Source organism: Anomalospiza imberbis, chromosome 1 (assembly GCF_031753505.1).
Source record: "Anomalospiza imberbis isolate Cuckoo-Finch-1a 21T00152 chromosome 1, ASM3175350v1, whole genome shotgun sequence".
Taxonomy (NCBI): Eukaryota; Metazoa; Chordata; class Aves; order Passeriformes; family Viduidae; genus Anomalospiza; species Anomalospiza imberbis.
Window position 1 is genome coordinate 120,310,798 of NC_089681.1, and position 25,183 is coordinate 120,335,980.

A 25,183-nucleotide genomic window follows, 5' to 3' on the forward strand; every position below is an offset into this window, starting at 1 on the left:
AACAAGGAATGACCACAGCATGAGATAAGGCCCAGGAGTGACCTTATCTCTCTCTACAACTACTTGAAAGGAGGTTGTAGCAGGGGCTGATCAGTCTCTTCTTCCAAGTGACAGCCAACAGGATAATAAGAAATGGCCTCAATTTGCACCATGAAAGATGTAGAATTTCTTTTGTGATACAAATAATTTTTGGGCAGATTTGCTCTTGAGGGAAGGCTTGAATGAGCCTGCCATCTCTCAGCTTTTTTTTTTGGTCCCCCCCTACAAATGCTAAACTCCCTGCTCAGTTGTATCCGTTTGTGTGACAGTGCCCCAAAATGCCTCATGAAAGCAGCTTGTGGGGAAGGTGGGGGGACCCAAGAAGTCATCTGCAGCACTTTGCAAATCCTCACAAGAGCTCAGCCTTGAGACACAGACCCACAGAGTGCCCTGGCGAACTCATCCTCACAGGTGGACTCATCTTCCCTGCCCGTGGTAGGGCTGATCCGTGCAGATGACCAGCAGTTGAAGACAAAGCACAGTAATAGATACTGACCATCCAGATTGCACCACACACCTTTTCTAAAGGTATGTAAAGGAAGTAAGTTTATTTATTACCTCTGGATAGGTTTGCTGTGGTTTTTTTTTCACTATGATGACAGTGCAAGGAGGAGGTGCAGCTATCCTGGCAGTCCCAGGGCTCTGCTGTGGTAGCCCATGGTCTTCCAAAGTCTCTGTAAGCTTCTGGCCCGTTGTGTGTGCACCTCAGCTGACCCACTTTGAGTTTGGCAGCTGCCAGAGTTAATTTACAACCTGGACATTAGTTTTACTCTGCTATTTTTCTCATATTGATTTAATGAATTGTTAATGAGGTATTTTATAGTCACCGTGATTCATTGAGGCACAGACCTCTTCCAATCAGGAGAGTAGATAATTGCAGTGAAAGCACATGATTATGGCGGCATGAGACCCATATTTTTTCATCATATTTTAATGAAATTGATTCAGGCTTCCCTGTTACTCAGACAGGTGTTAAAAGATTGATTTTGTATCATTCAGCTCAAGACAGCAATCCAATTTTTGCTGAAAAGTTCTGGTTTTTCTAAAAACATTAATTGATATTTTGGCTAGGAAGAAGAGAAAAATTTATTTTAAAAAAAAGTTGTCCAGAAACAATCAAACCAGCAAACCCCGGCCAAAAAAGTGACTTATCAAAGGGAATATACTTAAAAAGAACATGTGCTCTGTAGTGTCCTTGGTGGGAGGACACTGAAGGAAAAGTAGTCTCACATCCAAAACTTCATTAAAGCTTTTGTAAGAAATAAAGTAAACTGAACATACTCAGTTGCACCTTACTCCCTGTATGTGCTATTTTCACTTATTATGGGTGAGGGATAAGAGTTCATCACAGAAGCTCAGTTGTTTTATGGTCCAGTGAAATTGCCTTGACTGCTTAAGAAATAACCTCAGCACTTCCCTGAAATAGAAGTCAGAAATAATGAAAATGCTGGCAGCTGAACTTTAGCATAACATACTCTTTAATGTGTTAACATCAAAAAAATGGGCAAAATGCTGCATTTTTGGACTGTGTTCCCACTGACTCATAGCAGTAATTCAGAGAGTAACCTCTTCCTTAGAGGCTAGAACAAGCAGTGAATATACAGGCAATAGCAAGAGGAGAAAAAAGATGAATATATTACAAAGCAACCAGCCTGCTATCTAAATGCCCCATTTAGATACTAATGTTTATGGCATAAAAGGGAGGCAAACTGAGCAAGTGGAGCTGTTGTACTCCTAGGGAGGGGTTGCCATCACCTTAGGACTTATGGATCCACCTGGCTCCACCTTCTGTAGCTGACAGCATTGAGAAGGACTCACTGGGGCTCTGGGGGAAATAGAAGGAAAGAGATCATACAGGGTTTGGTTTGGGTTGGGTTTTCCCAGGTTTGTCTGCTGCCATTTGCACAGTGTGGTCACGGCTTGTCAGGGCCATGGGTTAACCAGGGAGGCACAGGAGGAGCTGTGCCATAACTTGCCCATTCCCACTCATCCATCACCACCTCTACTCATCTTCAGCTGCTGCAGAGTAACAGGTGGCAGGATCAGGCTCTGGTGTTCTGCTGGCAGGGCAGGGGAGGACACTCCGGCTCGTGCAGCCCCAAATCGGGGGTTAGTGCTCTCCCCCACAGCTGGAGGGGCTCCTGCTTGCAGAAACTTCAACAGGAACTGCTGCTTGACTGGGACAAGCGTGTGTTTTTAATGCCCTGTTCCCAAATGCCTTACATAATAATCTGTAAAAGTTCTGATCACATATAGGCAGGGAAATATATTAAAAATATAGCAGTTAGTCTTCTGGGCTCATCTTAAGTGAACACCCATATCCTTTATTCATATTCTCTGCGATATGAGCAGTAAATTTGCACTGATTCTGTTTTAAATCTGCATTGGAATATGGTTATTTTATTTCAGCTCTCTTTGCCAATGCTGGAAAATCTAACATGGCTTTACTGTGTTACCGTGTGAGAACCAAAAAATTGATTTAATACAGCAGCCTACTTGCAATCCCTGGCTTAAGTGAAATACTGAGGGTAAAATCTGTCTAGCATGTGGACTGCACTGGTCACCAGAGCTATGAATCCAGCATGGGAAATACTATATAACATAATTAGAATCATTACAGAAAATGTGTGTGCATCCTGTAGTAGAAAAATCTGCTTCTTAGATCTATAATTTAAATTGTCTCCCTGAAAAGAGCAAAACAGCTTAACAATTCTTTCCTCAGCCACGCTGCTTAATTGCAGCTGGTTGCTCAGAGCATTGCTGTATGCAGTGCTCTGGGAGGAAGGGAGAGCTCTTTGGTGCCCAACACAAGAGGCTTCAGTGCAAATGGTTCACACTGCAAATGGTTCGGTTCCGCTGCTCCTGGACAGAAGGCGAAAAACGTTATTAAAAAAAAATCAGATCCAGTGTGTGGTCATTGCCATTCCTCTCAGTAAAGGTTATTATACCCAGGATGAATAGTCTGAATTTAGTCCTGTACTGTGTGTGGCATCAAAATGTAAAAAGTTGAATAGACCTGAAGAAAATAAAGAGAAGCATAAGTGAAGAGGAGGAAAATGGGTTGTACATTCAAACCTCTATATATTCACATTGCCTTTTCATGCTGCTGTTGTAGTGAGTGGTATTTGGATGAAGATAAAAAATAAGTTTTTATTAATTAAGAACAAAAGGATGAAATTAAAATAGATATTCTTTGATCTCTTAGTTACTAATTGTTTGTTCTGTTACATTTCAGAGTACCTACTACTTCTACTATTACATAATGCAAAAGAACTTTTGGCAAGAAAAACTAGCTATCGAATGGTGTGCTGTAGAATGACAAATAAAAACAAGAAAAATCGGGTTTTGCTAAGACATAGAGGACAAGGAAACTCAAGTTATAAATAATTCTTCACCAAGCCATTTTTTTATCAGTTCAACTTTTGTAGTGTTCTGGTAACAAATAAAAACTACATCAGATGAGTCCTGAGGTAACACTAGTTAATTACTAATACCTTTCCTTGTGTTTGAATTTTATTCAAATCAAGAAGAAATCAAGAAATTCAGTTGAGACATTGACAAAAGTAAAGAAATGTAGTATATAATCCAAATGGCTATATTTGTTTTATTTAGAATATAATGGGAAGTCAGAGCTTCTTTACCTTTTCAGGCTGTTTATTTGTCTAGGATGAAATTCAAAGGTCTGAAACCAAGAGCAAATGATGAAACTGTTTACCTGTTTTGGCAGCCAAATTACTGGATTTCACCCAGATACATATTTATATTCCTCTGCTGTGACCCTATACTTTTATTTTGAACATGCAAATGTTTATATTTTTAGGCATAATCTTCCAAATAGAAAAACTCAGCTGAAGGTCACTGATGAGTGAAAATGAGGAAATGAACCCCACAGTGAGAATGCCATTGGATGTCATTGCTGTGGTGGTGTTGTCACTTGGCAGTGGGGTGAGAAGTGGCCATGGCAGTGCTGGGTTAACGTTGTTTTAACAACAATCTTAAAGGTCTTTTCCAACTGAATCTGTGGTTCTGTGAGTAAAGAGCATTGCTGAGGCACCACAGCCCCAGGCTGGAGCACTGTCAGCAGCAGCCACGTTGGATCTGTATTTTGCATGGGTATGGTTTTCACCAATATCTCAGAAGAAATCCAGCTCTGGGTTCTGGTAGATGTCTTCACCCGACAAGACATCTCAAAATTTTCTTGTCAAACTGCAGATGAACTGTCTGAACAATGAGATCAGAAAAATTTATTAATAATTCCACAAGTGAGGGAGGAAAACCAGATGAAGGGAGGGTTAGTAATACTTTAAGCAAAATGAGCTCTGCAAGTATAACAATATGTAAAATACCATGCAGCTGTATCTGTAATTAGCAATAATCACCCTCGAGGCTCTGCCCACTGTGCTGAGGAATGGCAGTGTATTTCTGAACCCCTACATTCCCCCAGCACCCCTAATGCTCTGGTAAGGACACGTGCTTGCAGTGATTGAACACATTTGAAGGTGACTTGGATTTGTTTCTTCAGGTCATATGAAATGGGAAGATTCTGAAAGAAAGTGACTGAAAGTGACATTATGTTTAGCAGCCCACCAAAGCATCATGAACCAGCTTCCCTTCCCTCTGGATAAGCCAGCATGGTCTTCCCAGTAGCTAATACAATCTCTGCCTGGGATTGGTCTAACACTAACACTTCCTCTTGTTTAAGCAGCTAAATTGTTTCTGGCTAGCTAAATTGTGTAGAAAACTGTATGAAAATCACAGAGTATTTAATTAAGGATTTTGTGCCAGGTCTTCAAGACTTTAGAGCTACATCAACTAAATAAAAATTAAGGAGCATTATGAAATTTTCGAAGTCAAACATAGTAGGGCTTAAGAACATTCTTTGATTGTGCTGAAAGGCACCGGGAGGACATTTAAGCTGCTCCATAGTGACATGCTTTGGACTTTAGGTGACATTTGTTGGAAAGCTTCAAGATAGTCTGTTCATACAGATAGAAGCCCAAAGCTCCAGAAAAGGCAGTCTCCTTGAAATTTTTGCTCACATTACTGAGCTAACTCTTCATCACAACTCTGCACAGAAAGCAGAGGGATGTGCAAACTCTGTCCTGTATTGATCTATAACAGGCTTTATAGTTTTCATTCCTGTGGTATTTCAAAGCTTTGCATATGTTTTCAATTACACAGAACTCTCTCTCACAATGTATTTGCAATGGATACTATTTTTAAATTGAAAAGAATTTTTCAGGTTATTTACAAAAGAGGAAAGGTGATTTCCTGTTGGGTGGGGACCACCAAGTCATCCAGAGCTTTGAGATGACTTTAGTTAAAACAAGTATCCATGATAAGAAAGGCTTTGGCTCTTAGAAGCTAATTCTGGTTAGAACATAAATAAGAAGTATTCAACATTTAAATAAGAGCAAATATGGACTAAAACGAAGCAGGGATCTTAAAAGACCCTCCATCCTTACTCATTGCATTCTTGTTGGATGGGTTCTTTTGCTAGGCCTCAGTTTAGAGCCTTTCAGTCACCTTTGGCTAAGTTCCTTTGTGAATCCCAGCTCCTTTGGTGTTTAAGTCAGTCCCTTAATGCTTTTGCAGAAGTTTGTGTAGAGAAAGTTGATGGACACAGTTTTTTTACTAATAATAATTTGCAGAGATAGGGCTGAGAGCAGGCAGATACATCTTCAAGATACATCACAATCTTTAGTGAGAGCTTTTAAATTCAGTTAAAAAATTACCGGCCAGGGGATTATAATGCACAATTTGGGCAACCAGAAGGCTATTTAATTCTATTTCTTATGTACCTGCAAACCATTAAAAAGAAGTAATTTTGTCCAGTATATGTAACCTTTCATTTTCCTTTAAAGTCTCCAAATAAGCATATATTAATTTAAATTCTAACAGCCTACAGTAGGTTTTCAAATTGAATAGCGTGAGAAATTTTAAAAGGTTATAGGAATAAAGACAAGACTTATCTGGTTAGCTAAAGGGATTCCTTTGATGTTTTTATCTTCCCAGGTTTCACTGCAATTAAGAACTGGCAAAACGAACTTGCTAATAGAACCACTTAGTGTTGGAACCACAGCAGTATTTAGCAGGCATAATCAGCTATCACTGCTTTGTGCTAAGCATTTCATGACCATGTAATGACCATCCAGCAGCCAAGCACCAGAACTGCAGGAGTATTTTCATGTGCTTTCATTTGTGGTTCTGCAGTATGACCTTGGCTCAGCCAGTCTTCCACCACGCCAGCTTTGGTGCCCCGGACAAATGCAACCCGACTTAGTACTCTCCTATTATCTGTATGATTCATTAATTGTAAGCAAAGGGTGCTCTTGCATTAACCCAAGCTCTTCTGGGAGCCATAGGGTCAGCAGGGACTCTTTGGTGGTTTTCAGTTTGGCCAATACAGATAACAGCACTTGGGGGCAGGGAGAGTGTGGCAGCAGAGCATGAGAATGGGCAGCGTAGTTACACCTTTTTTTGTGTGGTTAGGGCAACGCTTTGGTGATCCAGGACACAGAGGAGAAGGTGCATAGAGATGCAATCCCCTCCCTGCTGGGGACCCAAGCAAACTTCCAGTGTCATCCTTTTCTCATTGTCATTGTAAGGGACTTCTCAACACCTGCTTCCTTTCTTTTACCCTCTCAGGCTATAATGGGCCACAGCTGAAGCAGGCAGGAAGGAGGTTCTGTCCCCTGGCAGTGCAGGTATTGCAGGATTGAAGCAAGAGGGATGAAAGCTTGATCTGTTGTTTTTGTGCTCTTTGCTTTCTCTTACACTTGAATGGGTGATGTCTTGCCTGACTGTTTCAAAAGTTTTATCAAGCCTTGTATGATAACTAAGAAGTCTCTATCTGGAGATGATGGAACGTGAGCAGGCAGAAGCTGCATCCTGTTAGAGGACTTGTGATTACTGTTCAGTTGTGTTTCCTGTGAAAAGCCATCTGAGCCATGCTCTGGAGTCTGCCCAAGCTTCAGTTTACTGGTGAGTTTAAATATTCTTACTCACACTTGGGTTGCCTTGAATGTTTTGGATCCTTTTCAGGGGGCCATGGTTGTGGAATAAAGGAGGCTCCATATGCTGATGCATGGACAACTCCCTCCAGTTTGAACAGAGGCAATCATTGGCTGTTGGGGCTTCTTCAGTCTGCCATGTGTGAGGGAAAAACATCTCTTACTGTCTGGATTTGTTGAGTCACAATCGCATTCTCCTGTACCTTAAGCCTTATGGAGTAAGTTACATTTAAGATTAGAAGATGAATGAGTATGCAAATTTCCTCAGCTGAACTGAGCCAGTAGTTTCTTCAAAATAATCAGGATATGTGAAATGTCTTGAAAAATTTCACATGCTTTGGCAGAAATGCCATTCTCAGCCAAATGAAAGAGCAAGCAAATTAATATACTGTGTCATATGACAGGATAAAAGGTTAGTGATACACTAATGGGTTCGTGCACAATTATTCCCAGAAACTGATCAGAAGGCGAAAAATGTAATAACAATTGTTTTATTTTCATCAGATTGTTATTTCCAGTTTCATTGAAGTGAAAGATCATTCATGGTTTCTGTTTCATTGTAGAAGCTCTTCTGCAATGACCCTGTTTTTCTCCTAAGTTCTAGGGGGCTGGGAAGTTTGACAATGGCAGGACCCTAGGAATCCTGAGAGAGGAGACTTGAGGTCCATCTGCAAAGCTCTTGGATCGTGGATAATTTAATTGATTTCTGTTAACTGGCAGCAAGTTGGCAGTTCCCAGGGTGAAGTCATGAGCTTTGGTTTTTTTGCATCTGAACTTACATAGCTCCTTGTTCTAGGGTAACTTCATGTTTGAACATAGAAGGATCTTGTTTTGATACTTGAAACAAGATGGGTTTGAGCCACAGAATGTGTGTATGAAACCTAGTTTCCTATAGTTTGGTGCCCTTTGTCCTCTTTAATACTCCAATGAGGCAAAAGTCTGGTAAACTACTCTAGATACCAGATTTCCACGTGTGCTGATCGGCCAGCCAGTTGCTAAGAGCATTCATAGCAGCTGAGTTCAGCCTGCTTTTCCTTCCTTGCCAATTGTTACTATAGCTATGAGAATATGGTCATCTTTGAAAATTAATTTCCTGAAAATTTGCTGTGGAGTCAAAAAAAAGAGTGTTGCAGAGGGAACCACAGACAGAGGATCAGATGGTATAATCAAAATCATGTAATATTTTTAGGAAACCTGCTAAAATTGAGTAATTTGTATATAAATCAGAAAGCATAATGGAATGGACCTCAGCAGTTTTCTGGCTCCTGTGCTCTATGTCAGAGACTAAAACTGGTATTTGGGAGTCCTGCATTCATGGGGAATTTTTCAGATGGATAACAGCCAGCACCACAATCCTGGGGTGTCTTCTCTAAGAAAGAGTCCACACTGAGGGCCTGTGAGAGCTGAGCAGAGCATGGAAGATGCACAGTGTGCACTGGGGCTTTGTGGCTTCTGAGTCCCCTGGCTGACCTCCAGGGCGGCGTGAATCATCACAGGCCAGCATCAGAGGTGGGAATGCAGTAAAATGCAATTTATTTCCTCTTCCTGTACACCAAGTACTGCAATATATACAGACTTCTAAGTAAATTATTTTGGATGCACAGCTCTAAATTTCAATCACACATACTCCAACAGATTTTTTAAAACAACAACAAAAAAAATCACATATTGTTCTCTTGTGCTCTTTAGTTACTTTATAGGACTCCCTCTGTTCGTGACTGTTTCTGTTATTGTTGGAAAAATAAACCTTCTCAAAATAGATCATCGTAAGGATGGAATCTGTCCAGTGACCACTTAAGTAGAAGTTTGCTGCCAGAACCAGTTTATTTCAGCTGTGATCACGAGTTTTTTGTGCACTTATTTGTTCTTCAATGCTGTCCGTAATATTGAGACGCTCTGCTAGTATCTTTAATGTTATCCAATGTTTTTCCAAAACAAAGTAGATAAATACATAAGAAAAGGTCAGAAGAGATCCTCGTTTTTTTTTTGACAGACAGGACAGCCTTATATGCCATCAGGTGTCCAACATACTTTGGTTACTTCAGTATGGACCTATTATTGGCAACCCTATGTATTTCCTTCTGCAAGAACTTAGATCGCTTGTGTTACTTGAATGATGTGTGCTCTTTGATAGGTGCTGCTCTGAAGCTTTGCTATGAAGAGGAGGATGGGCTTGTGTTTCACCATATAACCCAAAGTCAGGGTGTCTGGAATTTCTCCCCTGACAGTATCATGAATTTCAGCAAACTTGCCTGAATATTTTATGCCCTTTTTCTCCTGTCTTTTCCTCATCTTCTGTACAGCAATGCTTAGAAGGGAAAAATAAGAGAAAGTTAATTTGATTGTTATCAGACACAAAAAATTAAGCAACTGTTTGCAGACAGACTACAGTCAGTCCTGTGTGGAGGCCCAGAGGTGTCTCCTCCTTTCCTGGGTTGTACACTTGATGGATGACAAAATGTGGTGCCCTCTCTGTCCCCAGTGCACTGAAGGGGTGGGGGATTAGAGCACAAGCCAGAAGGAAGGTACATCACTGTATCAGTGTTCTTTAGGAGAAAAGAAACCTTTAGATGTGTTTCGGAAAAGTGCCTGGAGAAGCAGAAGCACTTTCCTGTCAGGGTCAGGGAGGAGCTTTAGCACCCCAGAGTTTCTAGATGTACTACTCCTGAGAAGTGCAGGCAGAGGCAGCTGTCGGGGAAGAACGGGCAGGAGGAGTTGACCAGTGGTTATAGAGCATGATCAAAGGCTAAGTGGGAATCATTTTGCTAGAAATGCCATGTGATAGGGAGTTTGAATATGTGAGCAAAGGGCACTGATGGGACAGAACCTTGAAACAGCACCAGCTGGAAAGACAGGTCATGCTGGAGCTGTGTCAGCGCACACTGTGATGTCCAGCTCTGCCTGTGTGCTCGGGCTGGCTTGGAGGTGTCTCAAGTCATGAGCACTGTGTCCTGATGTTATGTGAGTTCCCACACAGGCTTCAGGTAGAAGTAGAGACTTCTGGAGAGGAGGGGTTCCTGGTAGCCATTTCCCTCTGCAAAACCTGCACAGGGAGGCTGAGGAAGTCACAAGTCCATGTATGGAAATGCGGGGGACCTTGTATGCAAGAGCTTGGAGGACTGGGAGGCACACGGGGCAGGGAGTAGAGAATCAGTCCCCAGCAAGTCAGGTAGGTTAGATAGAGACAGAGATGTCTGAAGCAGACTCCAGGCAGAAGCATCTGCAGTAAAATTGGAAGAGGTCTTATCTCAAGTCAGGCAGGTCTGCCTGCAGGCTGAGGCTCTCTTTTAGGCTCTGCCAATCTCCTGGGGTGAAGTTCAAGCAGTACTTCACTCTGCAAGGGCCTACTTGCCCCCAGCCCATGGCAGCTCCTGAATAAGGCTGTGAGAGAATGCTGAAGGCTCTCTTCTGCCCCAAAAAGTTCACGTGTCCTGAACACAGAAGGTTCTTTTCCACCTTATCTATTGTCCTTTCATCATACAGGAACAGTAAGTGATACCAGCTTTTTTTTTTTTTTTTTTAATGCAACCCATGGTTATAAACTTTTATTTCAGTTTTATATTATTTTAGTTCTATTTCATCATAGCAGATATTTCAAGAGAAGCCATACTTGCAGAAGTAAATTGCAATAACAAAATCTTATGTGCCTATAAAGAGTGCTTTAATACTGACATTCATCACAAGTCAGAGATGCACACATGCTCATCAGAAAACAACCACAGCATTGGGTAGACTTCTCTCTGATAGAAAAGCTATCAGAGATCAAAACTGTACCTCGGTCTTCTCTTAAATGTGATGTGACATGGTTTTACATGCACATATGCAAATGTTGCTTGTTAGATTCACACAGGAGAGTTGGTTTATTTGGTATAATTAGAACTAATCTAGTTAGTTTGTAGGGCATATGCAAAGGGAATATTTCATGTGACTTGCAAAGAACAGAAGCCTTCCTTGATGTTGACCAGAATGCATTTAGTTTGCTAAGAACCCACTGCTACAACAAAATAGAAATTCAGGTGGAACAGGATATAATTGCTGCAGGTACTTTAAAACCACCAGATTGCATTTCTGATGACTACCATGCAATTAGCAACGTAACAGACCTGCTTTCTGGAAAGGGAAAGGCATAAAACTAGTTTCTTATGTCCCTCATGTACATGGGAAGAACAAATCCTACTGGCTGTGGGGGAAAGACAAAGCAATCCATGTACCTGAACAAAAATGTGTATCAGCCTACTGACATTTAAACCTTGTTCTTCTTGCTCTTCTTCCCTCCATTTTAAGATCTGGTTTTGTTTTTTTTTGCAAGAGAGTAAGCCTCACCAAGGAGCCTGCTGCGTGATACTGAAAATTTGGAGATTAATTAAGGGTGTTGGAGATTAAATAAGCATATTGCCTAAGGCTGAGCTGCTAAGAACAACTGTTGTTTTTTACTTAGTTATTCTTTACAGGAGAACCAGGCAATTGCAAGTGAGAGTTTCAAGGCAAGTGTAAGTTTCAAGACTAAGAAGCATATTCACTCCCAGAGTTAGAGATAATCTGCTTCTTTAAACTCAGTGGAGAGAGGTCGCCTCTTTATGGCCAGCACCCTGAATCATTCCCAGGAGAAGTGGCAGGCACATACAGCTCCCTGCCCCAAATGCTCAGTGCTGCAATCCTGTCACTCTCTGTGAAAGTATTGGTGTATTTTGGTTCAAAGGGAAGGGATCAAATCTACTTGTGCTGACTGCTGCATCCCTGAGGACACATGCTGTTAGTCCTGACAAGCAGGAACTTGATTCTCGTGTTTTGGTTTTGGCTTGGCCAGATCTTAACAGAGGTGTAGAACAGGACTTTTCCAGTTGGGAAACTTCCTGTCTGAGATAAGTCTGTGAAAGTAGCTCAGTATTCTCATTACTAGAAAAGTCCTGTTTCCTCCTTCCTGATAGGGTACCCTTTCAAAAAGACAGTCATTGCATGTCACAGCCTCTGCTTTCACCACACAGTAAATATTCAGCTCTCAAGTTCCCTCCTGAATTCTCATTTCCAATGGCTTTGCTTGCACTCTGAATCTCCTTCTACTCATCTTGCAGCTCTCTGGCAGTTGCAGGCTCAGAACAAAGCACAGCATTACTGTAGCTATAGGAGATTCCTACAGCTCAAACTACATTTTCCTGATCTGAACCAGCATGGCTTCAGATCTCACTTACTGTCAGCACCTTTCTAGTCCACAGTTTGCTCCCACTCTCTGAATACTAGTAGTCCAGACTTTTCCTTCAGCTTACATTAGGCTTATATTGGGTCAAATATAATTACATGGCTACTTAAATTGATATAAATTTAGATAAATTGTCTAAATAGAATTTGTGTTTTTTCCTCCACTGTTGCCCAGGTAAGTCTCTCTCTGTCTATCTCCTACATTAGGACATGGGAGGTGGACTAGAAGCAAAAGCATTCACTCACAGATGTTTCTGATTAATCACTAACCCTAATCACGGTCACATAAACCTCTGGTACCTCCTAAATGCTTGTATCAAATGCCTTACTAAAAGTCAGTTCATCTGTCTTTACAATCTCCTCAAATTACTTGTAACTGTCAACAAATTAATTAATACCTTTGCTCACTGAGGTATGTTTTTTCTTTGGTCTGCTAGCAAATCCCTGGTGTTCTGCCACTTATCTGAGTGATATCACTTACCAAAATTGTAGCAAGTCCATTATCTGATTCCCTTACTGACCTGTACAGCAAATTATCTGGACTCCCACTATGCTGCAGTAAGCTCACATTTCACAAATATTTTCTTACTTGTTTTCATCAGTTACTGCATGACATCCTTATTGATTTTTAACCATCCCTCATTTTGAGTACTTATTAAATAGATTTCCACCATTTCAGTCTTATCAATCTCAATTCAGTGTTCCTGTATTAATAGGCTTTTCATATTCCTTTCCCTCCCCAGGCGCATTTATGAAAGCTCTTCTTTCCTTAGCCTTCTGGTCGTTGTTAATTTATTGTTGTGGATGCCCTTAGCCTGTTCTCTGAGGCTTAAATCCAGTCAGCTGATTATTTGCAGTCCATCTTCCCTCATTCAGTGTAAGGCTACCATGCCACTTGCAGCTGCACATTGTGAAACGACAGAGCATGGGGCTACTGTGATGTTTAATTCTTAAGACCTAATTGAAATGCTTTCTGAGGTTCACATGTTTCTTTTTTTCCCTTCTCAGCTGCTAAATCACATTTTGAGATCTGCCAATGCTGCTAGTATGTGAGGAAGAAGGGCAGAGAAAATTCCATTTGTTAGATGCTGGGTTGCTTCCTCAGCTAGGGCAGTGGAGAGTTTTTCTCCTGTATACAGCCAGCCTCAAGTGCTGCTGTCTGGGGATTAATCCAGGATATCTTGAAAACCAAAACTTCATTCTTCAAATTAGTTGTTTGCACCACAATGCAGGAATTTCAGTGACTCATAAATCCTGTTATTTCAAAGTAAGGGAAGTACTTGAAAATATCACATGGAGCTTGAATGTTCCAGCCTATTTCACAGACCAAGATTTTCAGCTAATCAGGACATTACACATCTTTGCTTGGACATTCACCTCATGTTTTCTGATCTAAATCAAAATACAGTAAGTGACATCTGTGAGTTTGCTGCCACCCTATAAATGTTTTTATATGCCAGACCACAATATTATCACTTGCTGGGGAGCAGCCATATACCAAACAAACAAACAAAAAACACAGTTGCAAAAAGGAGAAGTTAAAAATGAAAGAATTGTAGCTAATAGAAGGTATTATTTAGCCTCCTTTGTGCTTGCAACCAACTTTAAGATAAAGTATACCAAAAGCAGAAAAGGACAAACAGAAAAAAAAAAAAACACAGAGCAAATATTGGGATAGATTTCTTTGGTCTAATAAATTGTTGCCTATTTTCTGCAGTTTAGTGAGCCCCCTAGAGTAATATTATTCCCTTCTCTTCTGTCCTATCCTTAGCTCTACTTCTGCAGCCACACACCCAGCTTGCCTTTTGCCAGGTAAGTCATATCACACTGCTCCCTGCCATCTTTTCAGCAGCCCATTTGTGAAAACACCAAATCCTAGTACCTCTGTAATTAAAAAAAAAAAAAAACTTTTAAGGGTGAGGAGATTATTTTAAAAACCACATTTGTTGAAACTTTTTTATTTTTTGTCATCGGAATTAGGAATACCTCACCTAATCTTTGTTTATTAATGGCAATGTAACCTAAGATTTAAAAATTCCCTTCTTCCTCTAGGTCTTCATGTGTTAAAAGGATGTTTGAGAACATCTAGTCAATACTGTTTGGGTGTGTGCAGGAGAATACCCAGATTTTTATGGCCTTACAATTTTTTTTTTTTTAAGCAAAATACATCCATTTAAACCAGCACATGCTCACTTTTAAGCCTGGGAAGCTCCTAGAGCAGTTTAGCAGCAACAGGCTGCTGAGATATGTAACACCTGCAAGCTTCTGCTACATCTGCACTGAGCACACGCTGAGGAACCAGGATCTCCATGAAGGCTGCAGAGTCTCTACCCCCAGCCTACCATTCTAGATGTTATTCCAGTCATTCCCACTGTTTTAGCAAGCCAGTCTCTGATGGACCTGTGGTCAGATACATGACACAGGTGAAATTTTATGTAGGACCACGAGGTCCATACTGAGAACTGAAACGTTATCTACAAGTGTTAAAGAAACCATTGATTTAGTTATGTGTATCCTGAAGTAAACTTTTGCTTTCCTCTTAAAGATAAGGTTTGGCAATTATAGACTACTAAGGGGAGGGCCTGGTCAAGAGCAAATATTCTCCTTCCCCGAGTCTAGGACATCCTCTGAAAGTCACCTGACTCCTACTTTAGAGCGTCTTGGCAACAAAACTGATCCCTCAACACCACGACTTCAGGAGAGGTAACGTTAGTATATGCACCTATCAAGTTTTGAGAACCTGACAACAAAATGCCATCATTCAGAGAAAGGCAGTTCTGCTATTGCTTGCTAAGTTTCACCCAAGAGGCACCAAAATAACAACCCACAAGGTCCTTCTGCAGGATGAATGCTTTCTGGGCTGAATATGACATTCCTGCAGGCTTGGTGACCTCAGGCAAAACTACTAGCAACAGCTGAATTGTCTCAACTAGCACAGGAACTGGCTTCCAGGGAACAGAAGGGTGTAGTGTGGCACAGACCACACAGGAGCCATCCCTCTCTCTGAACACACAGTCCTCCAACACTACACAAACCTTCCAAGAGGCCTAAGGAAAGGCTGTCCACCTGCCTTGTACTGCACCTTCCTTGTACTGCATGTGTCTTTCTAGGGTGCCATTCACAGAAGGATGTGAACACTTGACTGAAGCACTGTTTCTTTTGACACAACCTTTTTATAAACAGTGTTTCCCCAGAATTTCACAGGACAACAAACAGAAGGAAATGTTTGATTTTAGTTTCAAAAGTTCATTCCGCAGATGTAAAAAGTCTGTCCCAAAATAACCAAGAAATTATAAAATAAAATGTCCACATGTTTATACTTGTAATTTTATTCCTGCAGGAGAATTGAGAGATGAAACAAAAGTTAAAAGTAGCATTTTATTTCATTTCAAAACATGTTACTTCTGAATAAACTTAAAAGGTCGAAAGCATTTAAAAGCTCTAATGGTGGTGGCTTAAGAGGAATCTTTCCAATTGTGAACTCCTTTGCTTCAAACTGTTGCCACTCTTCAGCTGACAGTTCGCTCTTGGGTGTGAATAACTTCTCTGAGGCAGGGCTGGAGTTGGTGGCTGCAGCAGACGCTGAGGTGACGGGATGTCCAGAGGCACTGGCGCTCTGTCCAAATAAAGCACCGCTCGAAGGTGAGGCAGAAGTGGCTACGGTGGCACCAAAGGCTCCAAAGGCTGCTGGAGTGGTGCTTGCAGAGTTCACAGCAGAAGCACTGCCAAAGCCTGAGAAGCCAGAAGTCCCAAAGCCACCAGCTGTGGCAGCTGCTTTAAAGGAGAAGGAGGCCGCGGTTGGAGCGGCCGGGCTGCCAAAGCCAGCGGACTGGGGTGTGCTAGGAGAGGATGTTGTCCCAAATGCAGGAGGATTTGCAGCAGCAGAAGAGCTCCCAGCAGCAGCAGGGCTGCTCCCAGATGATGTTGAATTGATGAGGCTGGAACTGGTTTTGAAGGAGAAACTGCTGGCACTGGTACTGCTGCTGCTCACAGGAAAGCCTGCAAGTAGAGAATTTACAAAAAAATATTAGAACTGTTAGCCCAAGGATACTAAACAACAGCTGTAGTTCAAGGACGCAGCAGCAAAGTACAGAAAATATGTAAATGTTTTGGCTCTTAGAATGGGACCTTACTTGACAACCCAAAGCCTGAGGTTTGCTGTCCTCCCATTCCAAAGGCAGGTGCTGCTTGAGTGCCCGTGGTCTTGAAAGCAGAGAGCTGAAAAAAATTCCAGAGACATTCATGGAAACTAGATTCCAAAACAGGGAACTCTCTCTCAGTAACTATTTGAAACAAATTCAGAGCTGCCCAGTCCTACTGAATCCAACTCAGACCATGCTGGACAGTGATCACTCCTCAGAACTGCCTGTTCTTGCAGTGCTTTAAGTGCTCTAAGGCCATACCTGCTCTTCTCTGTGAAACCCTCCAGAAATGCAAATCTGTTACAACTGATCGTGTTTTGCCTGTCAGGCCATGACCTGATCCCCCCTGGGAGCTCTCATTCTCACCTCTTACAATTCCAGGTTGTGCTCTGTGACTGTATTTAGGGCACAGCTTTGACTCACTCTGCTCCTGTCCTCAGCACATCTGTGTCTGTTACTGTCTCCTGTGCTAAAGCCCAAATCCTGCTTGTCCACCTTCAGCTCTGAACAGACCAAGGGCTGGGATCACATTCCTCAACCTTCCCTGCACTTCATGCAGACTGCACTCATATGGAGCCACTTCCTCTGCCTCCCTCGTTTTTCATATGGGCTTGAACTCAAGCATTTCCTTCTGAAAAAACATCTCCATTCACAAGTGTTTGTCGCCTTCCCAGGACCAATGACTCCTTCTATCTTCAAATGTTATCCAAAGGGCTTTTCTCCCATCCGTGTCTCAATTCTGACATTGGCCACGTGCTCCATTTATCCTAAGGTGTCCTAGGGAGCAATTCCAGTCCAGTCTGCTGATCCTCTCTTGGAAGAGTCAACCTCAGCACATGGGAAAAAAAGTGTGGTAGGGATTGGCCTCTTCCTGGTCACGTACACAACCAGATCCCAAACTTAAGCTCTGCTTGTTTTCACGTGGCTTGCAATGAGGGTATTCCAAAGCTGGGATCCAGCTGCTGCCTTGCTAACATGGAGCCATCCCTATGCATGCTTTTCCTCAGTTAACTGAAGGGGTTTATACTAGCATCTGGAATTCACTGATTTCAGAAGTCCAGAGAATATGCCCAGGTGGCACATCACAATTGCCACATCTCAGAAGTCATTTTAACCATAATAAACATCTGTGTAAATGAATTCATTAAATAATGACATCAGGTACAGACACCATGTTACCATTTGTGAATTCTTACCAAAGATGCTTTTGTTGATGCATTTAAAGCTTTCAACTGAAGTAGCCGATTTTTCCATTGTAATACTAACGTTTGGACAGCATCTATCTGAAAAGGTGTAAATAAAAGCACGGTTTTATTACTGAAGACTTAGAAGAGTCATCTGGCAACTGCACTGAAAAAAGATATTTAGAATTAGAAAAGATATTTCATTAACCCAGTAAGATATTTTCTTTCCTGAAACTTCAACGTGAGGCGCTGATGTCTTTGTTTTTAACAGAGAATTCCTTTAAACTCTCTGACTATTGTCCTTAAATCAACCCTATTACTTTACATCGGAGTAACATTCAAACAAGTTCTGGGACTTTTCAAATCCAAGTTCTATTTTTTTCTGAATTAGATGCTTGGGGGAAAAAATGACACAAAACAAGATATGTATGTTTTATATGTATGAGAATAGACTCTTCAATCTGTCCTTTCCACTTATGCACTCACTCACTAAGCTGAAGTCTTAAGATTTACCTTAGCTTCTTCCACATTTTCGGAAAAAAATATCCACTTTCAAAACACTGTAATTCATAACAGTTCAATTGTATCATCCTAAAACAGTTACTTTTAATGAAATTAACTTCCTTAATTTAAATCAACCTCCTTAAGTGTGATGTATCAGATAACTGCACAGAACAGTGCAGCAATAAATGGTATCTGTGTCTTGATAACCGTGATTTAGTATTAAGCAAAAACCTAAAAAGTCTTCAAACAACCTTTTAGGAATTTCAAACCTGAATTGTCTACATTTATACTTAAGTTTAGCAACACATCTAATTTGATGCCTGGCCTAATTGAATTTTCGCTAAAACTTAAACAAGTAAAACACCTAGTGTCACAAATGCCTGCAAAAATTGAATGAGTAATCTTTTTGTACGCAAATTCCTTAATTTTTCAAAAGAGTCTTGCATCACAAACATCAATAATTCTTTTGTGTCTAGTCACATGCTGGAAGATCATGTTGCTTGGTATCTGCTCCTATACAACAAACTGGAAAATTCAGATTTTGTCCCAGTTTAAGAATAGAAACACAGAAAAGACATGCTGTACTTAAACATCTTGTAAGAGAACTGTATCATACAGTTATCATCCATACAGTGAGAGATAGGAAAACTTGCATTTTCTGCTTTGATGAGATCGCAATTTATTTATTTATTTAAATAGCCATGTAGAGCATATTGTTTATTATTTATCATTATTTTGGTTTATTAATTTAATTGAAGTTTAAAAATATTATGTATCTCCTGTCTCTAAAAATGCAGTTCTGGTAAATCTAAACATATGAAGCAAGAGTGGTGACAAGAGCAATTCCTTCTGTAAAACAGAATCAAGAAGAGGAAAGAGTGCAATGTAGTTTGAAATAATTTCTGCTTACATCTATCCAACAGCCTAATTTCTTTCCTGGCACAACAATGAACTCTGTTAGCTTCCTTCTATTGACAGGACTACAAGGAAGGAAAGATATATACACACTGAGAGATGTTTTATATAAAAACATATGTCTTACTTCCAAATGAGTATATACATATCTGTTTCTAGAAAAGAAGTATCTGCTATTTTCATCATTAATTCCCTGCAACAAAGGTATGTAAAAGAACAAGGTCAAATTCTATTTAAAGTACCAAATAACCACCTATAACAATCAAACTGACTAATAGTGTACAAGGTTTTACATTTCTGACACAGGATTCAAGTAACTTCTACAAATAGCACACAGAAGCAGGGATAAGATTAAGTCAAGGAGTGTCTAGCAGCTATTTTTGCATTCATTTGATGCACAGGAATTGAAAAATATTTTGGCATTCTGATCATTTTCTAGAGATGGGAGATAAATGACTCAAGAGTTGCCACCTGAGGAACAGTAACAAGTCCTGCCCCAAGAGTGTCCACACCAGCCAACATTTTTAAAATACTTACATAATTCCCAATGATATTGTTTGCTCTGCTGTCGTAATACTCCAGACGCAGCTCTTCTGGCGAGATATCTGAAAAGCCTGCAAGAACAGGAATAGTCAAAAACCTCCAAGAAAACAGACTGATACTTCCAACTGCCCTCTACAGTTATGAAGACATGGACCTTGATATATTGACTGTAAGAGAGTTACAGTCTCTTGATATATTGACTCTTAAGAGAGTTACAGTCAGAGACAAAAAAAAGATTCATTACAGCATCAGAGGTGTGAATGTCCAAACTGAATCTGCCATCAACTAATATTCCTTTCTGTTGTATCACAAGGCAAATCATCACCTTGTAAATGGCTGCTCCGAGGTACAACAATGTGGCAAGTCACAGAAACATCCTACACAGCAGCAATACACAACACTGGAAACATTACTTACCTGAGACATTCGGCTTTTCTTTCATTGGTGAGTAACATGAAAATATCCATTGTCCAGAAGACTCCCAAATTTCCATGTCTTTCACTACACATTCACTAACGAAATAAAATCACAGATGAAATTGTGAAAAATCACATGAAATTTCATGGTCAAAACAAAAACGTCAGTAACAACCAATTCAAACAACAGGTTTGAATCCAAATTCAGAGTCAAAAACCTGCTATCATGAAAACCAAGTGTTTTCTTAAGTAATCTTAAAAAGAGTAATGGAAAGTGTTTCCAAAACCTTGCTTCTTTGGAAATCACACTGCTGCTTCTCAGTACCTGCCCTGCAGGTGCTGGTCACTTGTAACTGACTGTAACATATGCCTCTGTGAAACCAATAGTTTTTCTGTTGGCAGAAAGATTCGTTGTCTTAAGTGACAACAAAAAAAAACCAACAAACACCAAGTAAAATAATCCATTTTCCTAATGGGGCTCTGATTTCTTATTTTCAAGCACTGAAATCTGTTTCCTTCCTTATCCTCCTGATCACAACTTAAATACCGCAACATCTTACTAATATCACAGTTGACTATCTGCCCAGCCCAGGTCTCAAACAAGGATCACTTCCTCCCCATGCCAGCATCATTCCAGAGAACGAAATGAAGTGATGTTCTCTATGTTTCTTCCCATGTCCCAGCTTTCTCCTCATGATCCTGTCCTCTGCATTATCTCTAGGAAGTCAGTAAGCTTTCTACCTGTTCATTCTAAATGCTTCCAGTAAGACAGGACTGTAACTTACAGAAGTCTCTCCTCTTCATCTTTAGAGCCATCAGCAATCCTTTGACTGTTAGCTAAGGCAGAGAACCTGTTCTGTGAAAAGTCTGCATTTCTGCTGCTGCCGCCTGATGATCCAAAGTCAGAGGAGCCAAAGAATCCTCTTCCGTGATCTCTGCTGCCACCCCATGTGTCAGACTTGAACGAAGATGGCTGGATAACATTACTGTATCTCTGGTTAGAGGTACCCCATCCTCCTCCTCCTCTTCCACTAGTAACTTCCAATTAAAACAAACAAACAAAAAAGCAAACAACAGAAATTTTTAATCATTAAGCTATGAATCAACATCAACAAAAACTGTAAGTATAACTAGTCTTACAGTGACTATAAATAAAGTTTGAGATTAAAACAGAGTTTTTTTCCTAATAAGTTAACCTCATTATTAAGTAAGCTTAACTAGTGAGTTACCCAGGGTAGTTCTCAAGTCCTACTTCTCAAATGGAACAGTTTGGGTTGGAAGGCACCTTTAAAAGTCACCTAGTTCAATCTCCCCTGTGCCTTAATGAGCAAAGACGCCTTCAACTACATCACCGTGCCAACAACTTGTGGCACTGCAGAAAGACACTGGCTCAGTTTTGCTTAGGTTGTTTGATGAAGTAACTACCCCAGCAGAAAAAAAGTAAATTGAACGCACCATAAGTTTATGTTAGGGGCTCCTGCCTCCGTAGCTACAGCAGGGGCTCTGCTCCAGCACAGGGAGCTCCCGAGTTTCTTTTTGAGACCTCGGACACACCTATTTATGTTGTTACAGGCAAACCCCGACCCTCCTTCCAGCAGGAGTAAGGACAAGCGGCTGCAGTGAGTTCCTGCCGTGCCATCACTGCAGCCCCCAGCTCTGTCGTGCCCCTTTCCTTCCCAAAGCCCCCAGACACCCAGAGCAGATGAGAATGGAAACAGCCTTCACTGGGTACAACACACAGCAGCTGGAAACTTGCTCGCTGCTCATGAGAACGGAGTTTTCCAAGCTGTTTTCCCACTGCCTTGCGGCACATCCCGCAGTCACAGAATCACAAAAATCACAAGATCAATTAAGTTGGAAAAGAGCTCTGAGACCATCGAGTTCAACCTGTGACCAAATAGCACCTTGTCAACTAGACCAGGGCACAAGTGCCACATCCAGTTTTTCCTTAAATACCTCCAAGACAGTAACTCCACCTCCCTGGGCAGTCCATTCCAATGTTTCGTGACTCTTTCTGTGTGCCCAACCCAAACCTCCCGTGGTGCAGCTTACGGCTGTGACTCCCGGTTGCCTGGGAGACCGACCTCCCTCCCCCCGGCTACAGCCTCCTTTCAGACACTTGTAGGGAGCGATAAGCCGCCCCCAAGTCTGCTTTTCTCCAGGCTAAACACCCCAGCACGCTCAGCCGCTCCTCACAGCACTTGTGCTCCAGACCCTTCGTCAGAGCTCATCTCGGCGAGTGCCGACCCCGCCCGGCCCGCTCTGCTCCGGAGCTCCCGCCGGCAGCGGCCGCACGGAGCGCCCGGGACGGGCCGCCCCGCCCTCCCGCCCCGTCCCGGCGCGGTGTGGGTACCGTGGGCCGCGGGCGGCCCGGGGCGGCCCGCCCCGCCGCGGGGGTGCTCGTTCCAGCAGCGGTCCCCGAAGCGGCAGTAGCCCCGCAGGAAGAACTGGCAGACGCCCATGGCCGCCCGGCCGTCGCGCGGCTCTGACGCGCCGGGCCTGCGCCGGGCGGGCCCCGCGGGCGGGGCCGCGCTGAGCTCAGCCCCGGGCAGGGCCGGCGGGGCCGGCGGCCGGCACCGAGGGGCGGCGATAGACCGGCACATACATCCGAGGGATAGCGCAGTAACGAGCTGCTGATAAAGCCAAATTCGGATTTGATTTGTGCTGTGCAAAGCTGCAGTCACGGACACAGTAAAATAACCGCCCCGCGGCTGTGACCGCCCCTCTCTCACATCAGCTCTTCTCCCCAGAGCCTGCGCGGTAAAAGCGTTTCTGTGCTGTGTCTTCACGGGGAGACTAAGGGATGTGTAGCCCATGGCTACAGAATCATCGGGGTCGGAAGAAACCTTTAGGATCATCCGGTCCAACCACCAACCCATCCCTATCACTGTAATCCACTAAACCACATCACCCAGCAGATCCAGGTGCCTTTTAAACACCCCCCAGGGATGGTGTTGTTGTCTGCAAAAATTGGATTCATTACCCAATGATAAGCCAATAATTATGCATTTGAAAGACTTTAATTATGAAAGACTTTAAAATGAATTTAATTATGAGAGACTTTAATATGAAAGACTTTAAAAAGACTCTGTTTATTTCAGAGTTGCACAAGCCTGGTGCTAGATGGCATTTCACAGATCAAGCACACCAGCTATCAAAACTTTTTGCTATTTATACATTTTAGCAAACAAAGGAACTAGCATTCCTTGGCTACAAGTTACATAGCTCTCTTACTAATTCATATTATCTTCTATTGGTTAATTATTCTCTTAGTTTTCATGCCAATTAGTCCACATTTTTAGTCTTTCTCTTCTTGTGGGCCCATGGGTTTCTTGGTTGGTGGTCCACGAGCCAGTGGTTGCAGATCCCCCTGCTGGAATTACCTTTTACCCAGTCAGAGCTGGTTTCAGCACAGTTGCTGAGTTGTTTTTATTGTTTTCTTCCTTATCTTGGGGGCTCTGACAAATATTCTTGTGGAGTGTAAATTCTGCATTCTTGGTGTCCACGATCAGTGGTAACTCCTTCTTCCCAAGCTTTGTTAACCTCACCCAGGTCTGAGATCACTGAAGCATGTCCAGCCCTGAACCCTAACAAGGCAATTCTACCTACAAGTAGTTTGTTTTTCTAACATATGAGCATCATTTAGAGCTTGCCAGCTGCTATCTGTTTCAGGGATTGAATTTCCCTTCTTGTTGATTAGGCTTGAAAATATATAAAGATCAAGCATTAAACAGCATCCTTTCTTAGGAAAATTGTACCACATATTGCAACAGTGACTCCACCACCTCCCTGGGCAACCTATTCCAATGCCTGACCACCCTAACAGTGAAAATCTTTTTTTCTAATATCTAATCTGAATTGCCCCTGTCTCAGGTTAAGGCCATTTTCTCTAGTCCTCTCACTGTAGGTACAGTATAGCTTGGAGATGTTGAGCTGTTGCTGTGTGAAGTGTATAAAAGTGGCTGGCACAGAGGCTGTGCTACATTTAGGGATTCCCTACCCAGCACCCATGTGAACAGCCATGTAACAAAGATCTCTGTGCACCAGGCACAGCATCACCAGCCAGGCAAGGGAGGGATTGTCCTGCTTGGTTCTGTACTGGGGCGGCTTCGTCTCAAGTCCTGGAGGCAGTTTTGAGCACCTCAGTATGAGGATATAAAGCTGGTAGAGAGCATCCAAAGGACGGCAATGAAGATCAAGAAGGTCCTTGAGGGGAAGCTGTATGAGGAGCAGCTGAGGGCACTTAGTCTATTCAGTCTAGAGAAGATGAGATAGATGCAGTTGAGATGCAATCTACAACTTCTCAGGAAGTAGATGGAACGGCACTGATCTCATCGCTGACCAGTGACAGGACCTGAGGGAATGGCCTGAAGTTGTGTTAGGGGAGGTTTAGGTTGGGTATTAGAAAAAGGTTCTTCAGCCAGAGGCTGGTTGGGTGCTGGAGAAAGCACCTCAGGGAAATCGTCACAGCACCAACCTGACAGAGCTCAGGCACATAGTGTGAGTCTTGGCGATGGTCTTGTGCAAGGCCAGGAATTGGACTTCGATGACCCTTGTAGGTCCCTTCCTAGTCAGGATATTCTATGAAATCTACTCTCTGTGCAAATCTGCTTCTTGCACCCAGTAGAATCCATGTTTGGGAGTTCTGGGTATCCAGGTGGGATGGCCAAAAGCCTTGACTAGACCATCTTGCTTCCTCTGGCAACAGAGAATTGGATGAGACAGGTCTGCAGCATGTACTGACCAACTGATGGCAGACTCCATCAAATCCTCTCCAGTATCAAGGTGGTGAGCAACTCAAAGGTGCAATGCTGCAGAGAGACTCAAGTAAGTGCAAAAAGGGGAATAGGATTCTTGGATTGGTAGGTGCACTAGTGTTCCTCTTTCAAATGGTGTATGTTTATCAGTGTAACCAATCAGGGGGACTGGGGTCATGTAACTACTGAAGGTCTGGACCTAAGGGTAAAAGAATTGCATAACTTGAATGCTATTAAATTTAATGATGGGAATCTGCCAATCCACAATTCCTCCTCATAGCTGTCTAGGATGCATCCCCAAAAACTGGAATGTGTTTAGAGGAAATCCAGTGACTAAAGACAAAAAGAAGAGATATTGTCATCACTGGTGGCCACTTGTAAATTGGAGTAGGGGGAAAATGTGTCATTGCAGACTAATCTTACAGTGGATGTTGGAAAAGGGGATGAGGTTTCATGTGCAAATGTTAGTTCCCT

The 25,183-nt window shown here is 42.1% G+C and overlaps 1 protein-coding gene across 2 annotated transcripts; it reads right to left on the minus strand.

The window, feature by feature from the left end:
- Positions 1-15,464: 15,464 nt before the first annotated feature.
- LOC137484795 (nucleoporin NUP42-like) lies at positions 15,465-22,462 on the minus strand. 2 transcript variants are annotated; one of them, XM_068208926.1, is made up of 7 exons: positions 22,306-22,462; positions 20,738-20,990; positions 19,954-20,048; positions 19,531-19,607; positions 17,587-17,673; positions 16,382-16,466; positions 15,465-16,247 (listed from the first exon to the last, which is right to left on the minus strand). In XM_068208926.1, the coding sequence occupies exons 1-7, from the start codon at positions 22,412-22,414 to the stop codon at positions 15,637-15,639; spliced, it is 1,317 nt and encodes a 438-aa protein (XP_068065027.1). In that variant the 5' UTR covers positions 22,415-22,462; the 3' UTR covers positions 15,465-15,636. The 2 variants fall into 2 exon arrangements, with proteins under 2 accessions (XP_068065027.1, XP_068065018.1); XM_068208917.1 differs by having other exon boundaries at positions 17,587-17,669; positions 19,527-19,607.
- Between the last annotated feature and the right edge of the window lie 2,721 nt (positions 22,463-25,183).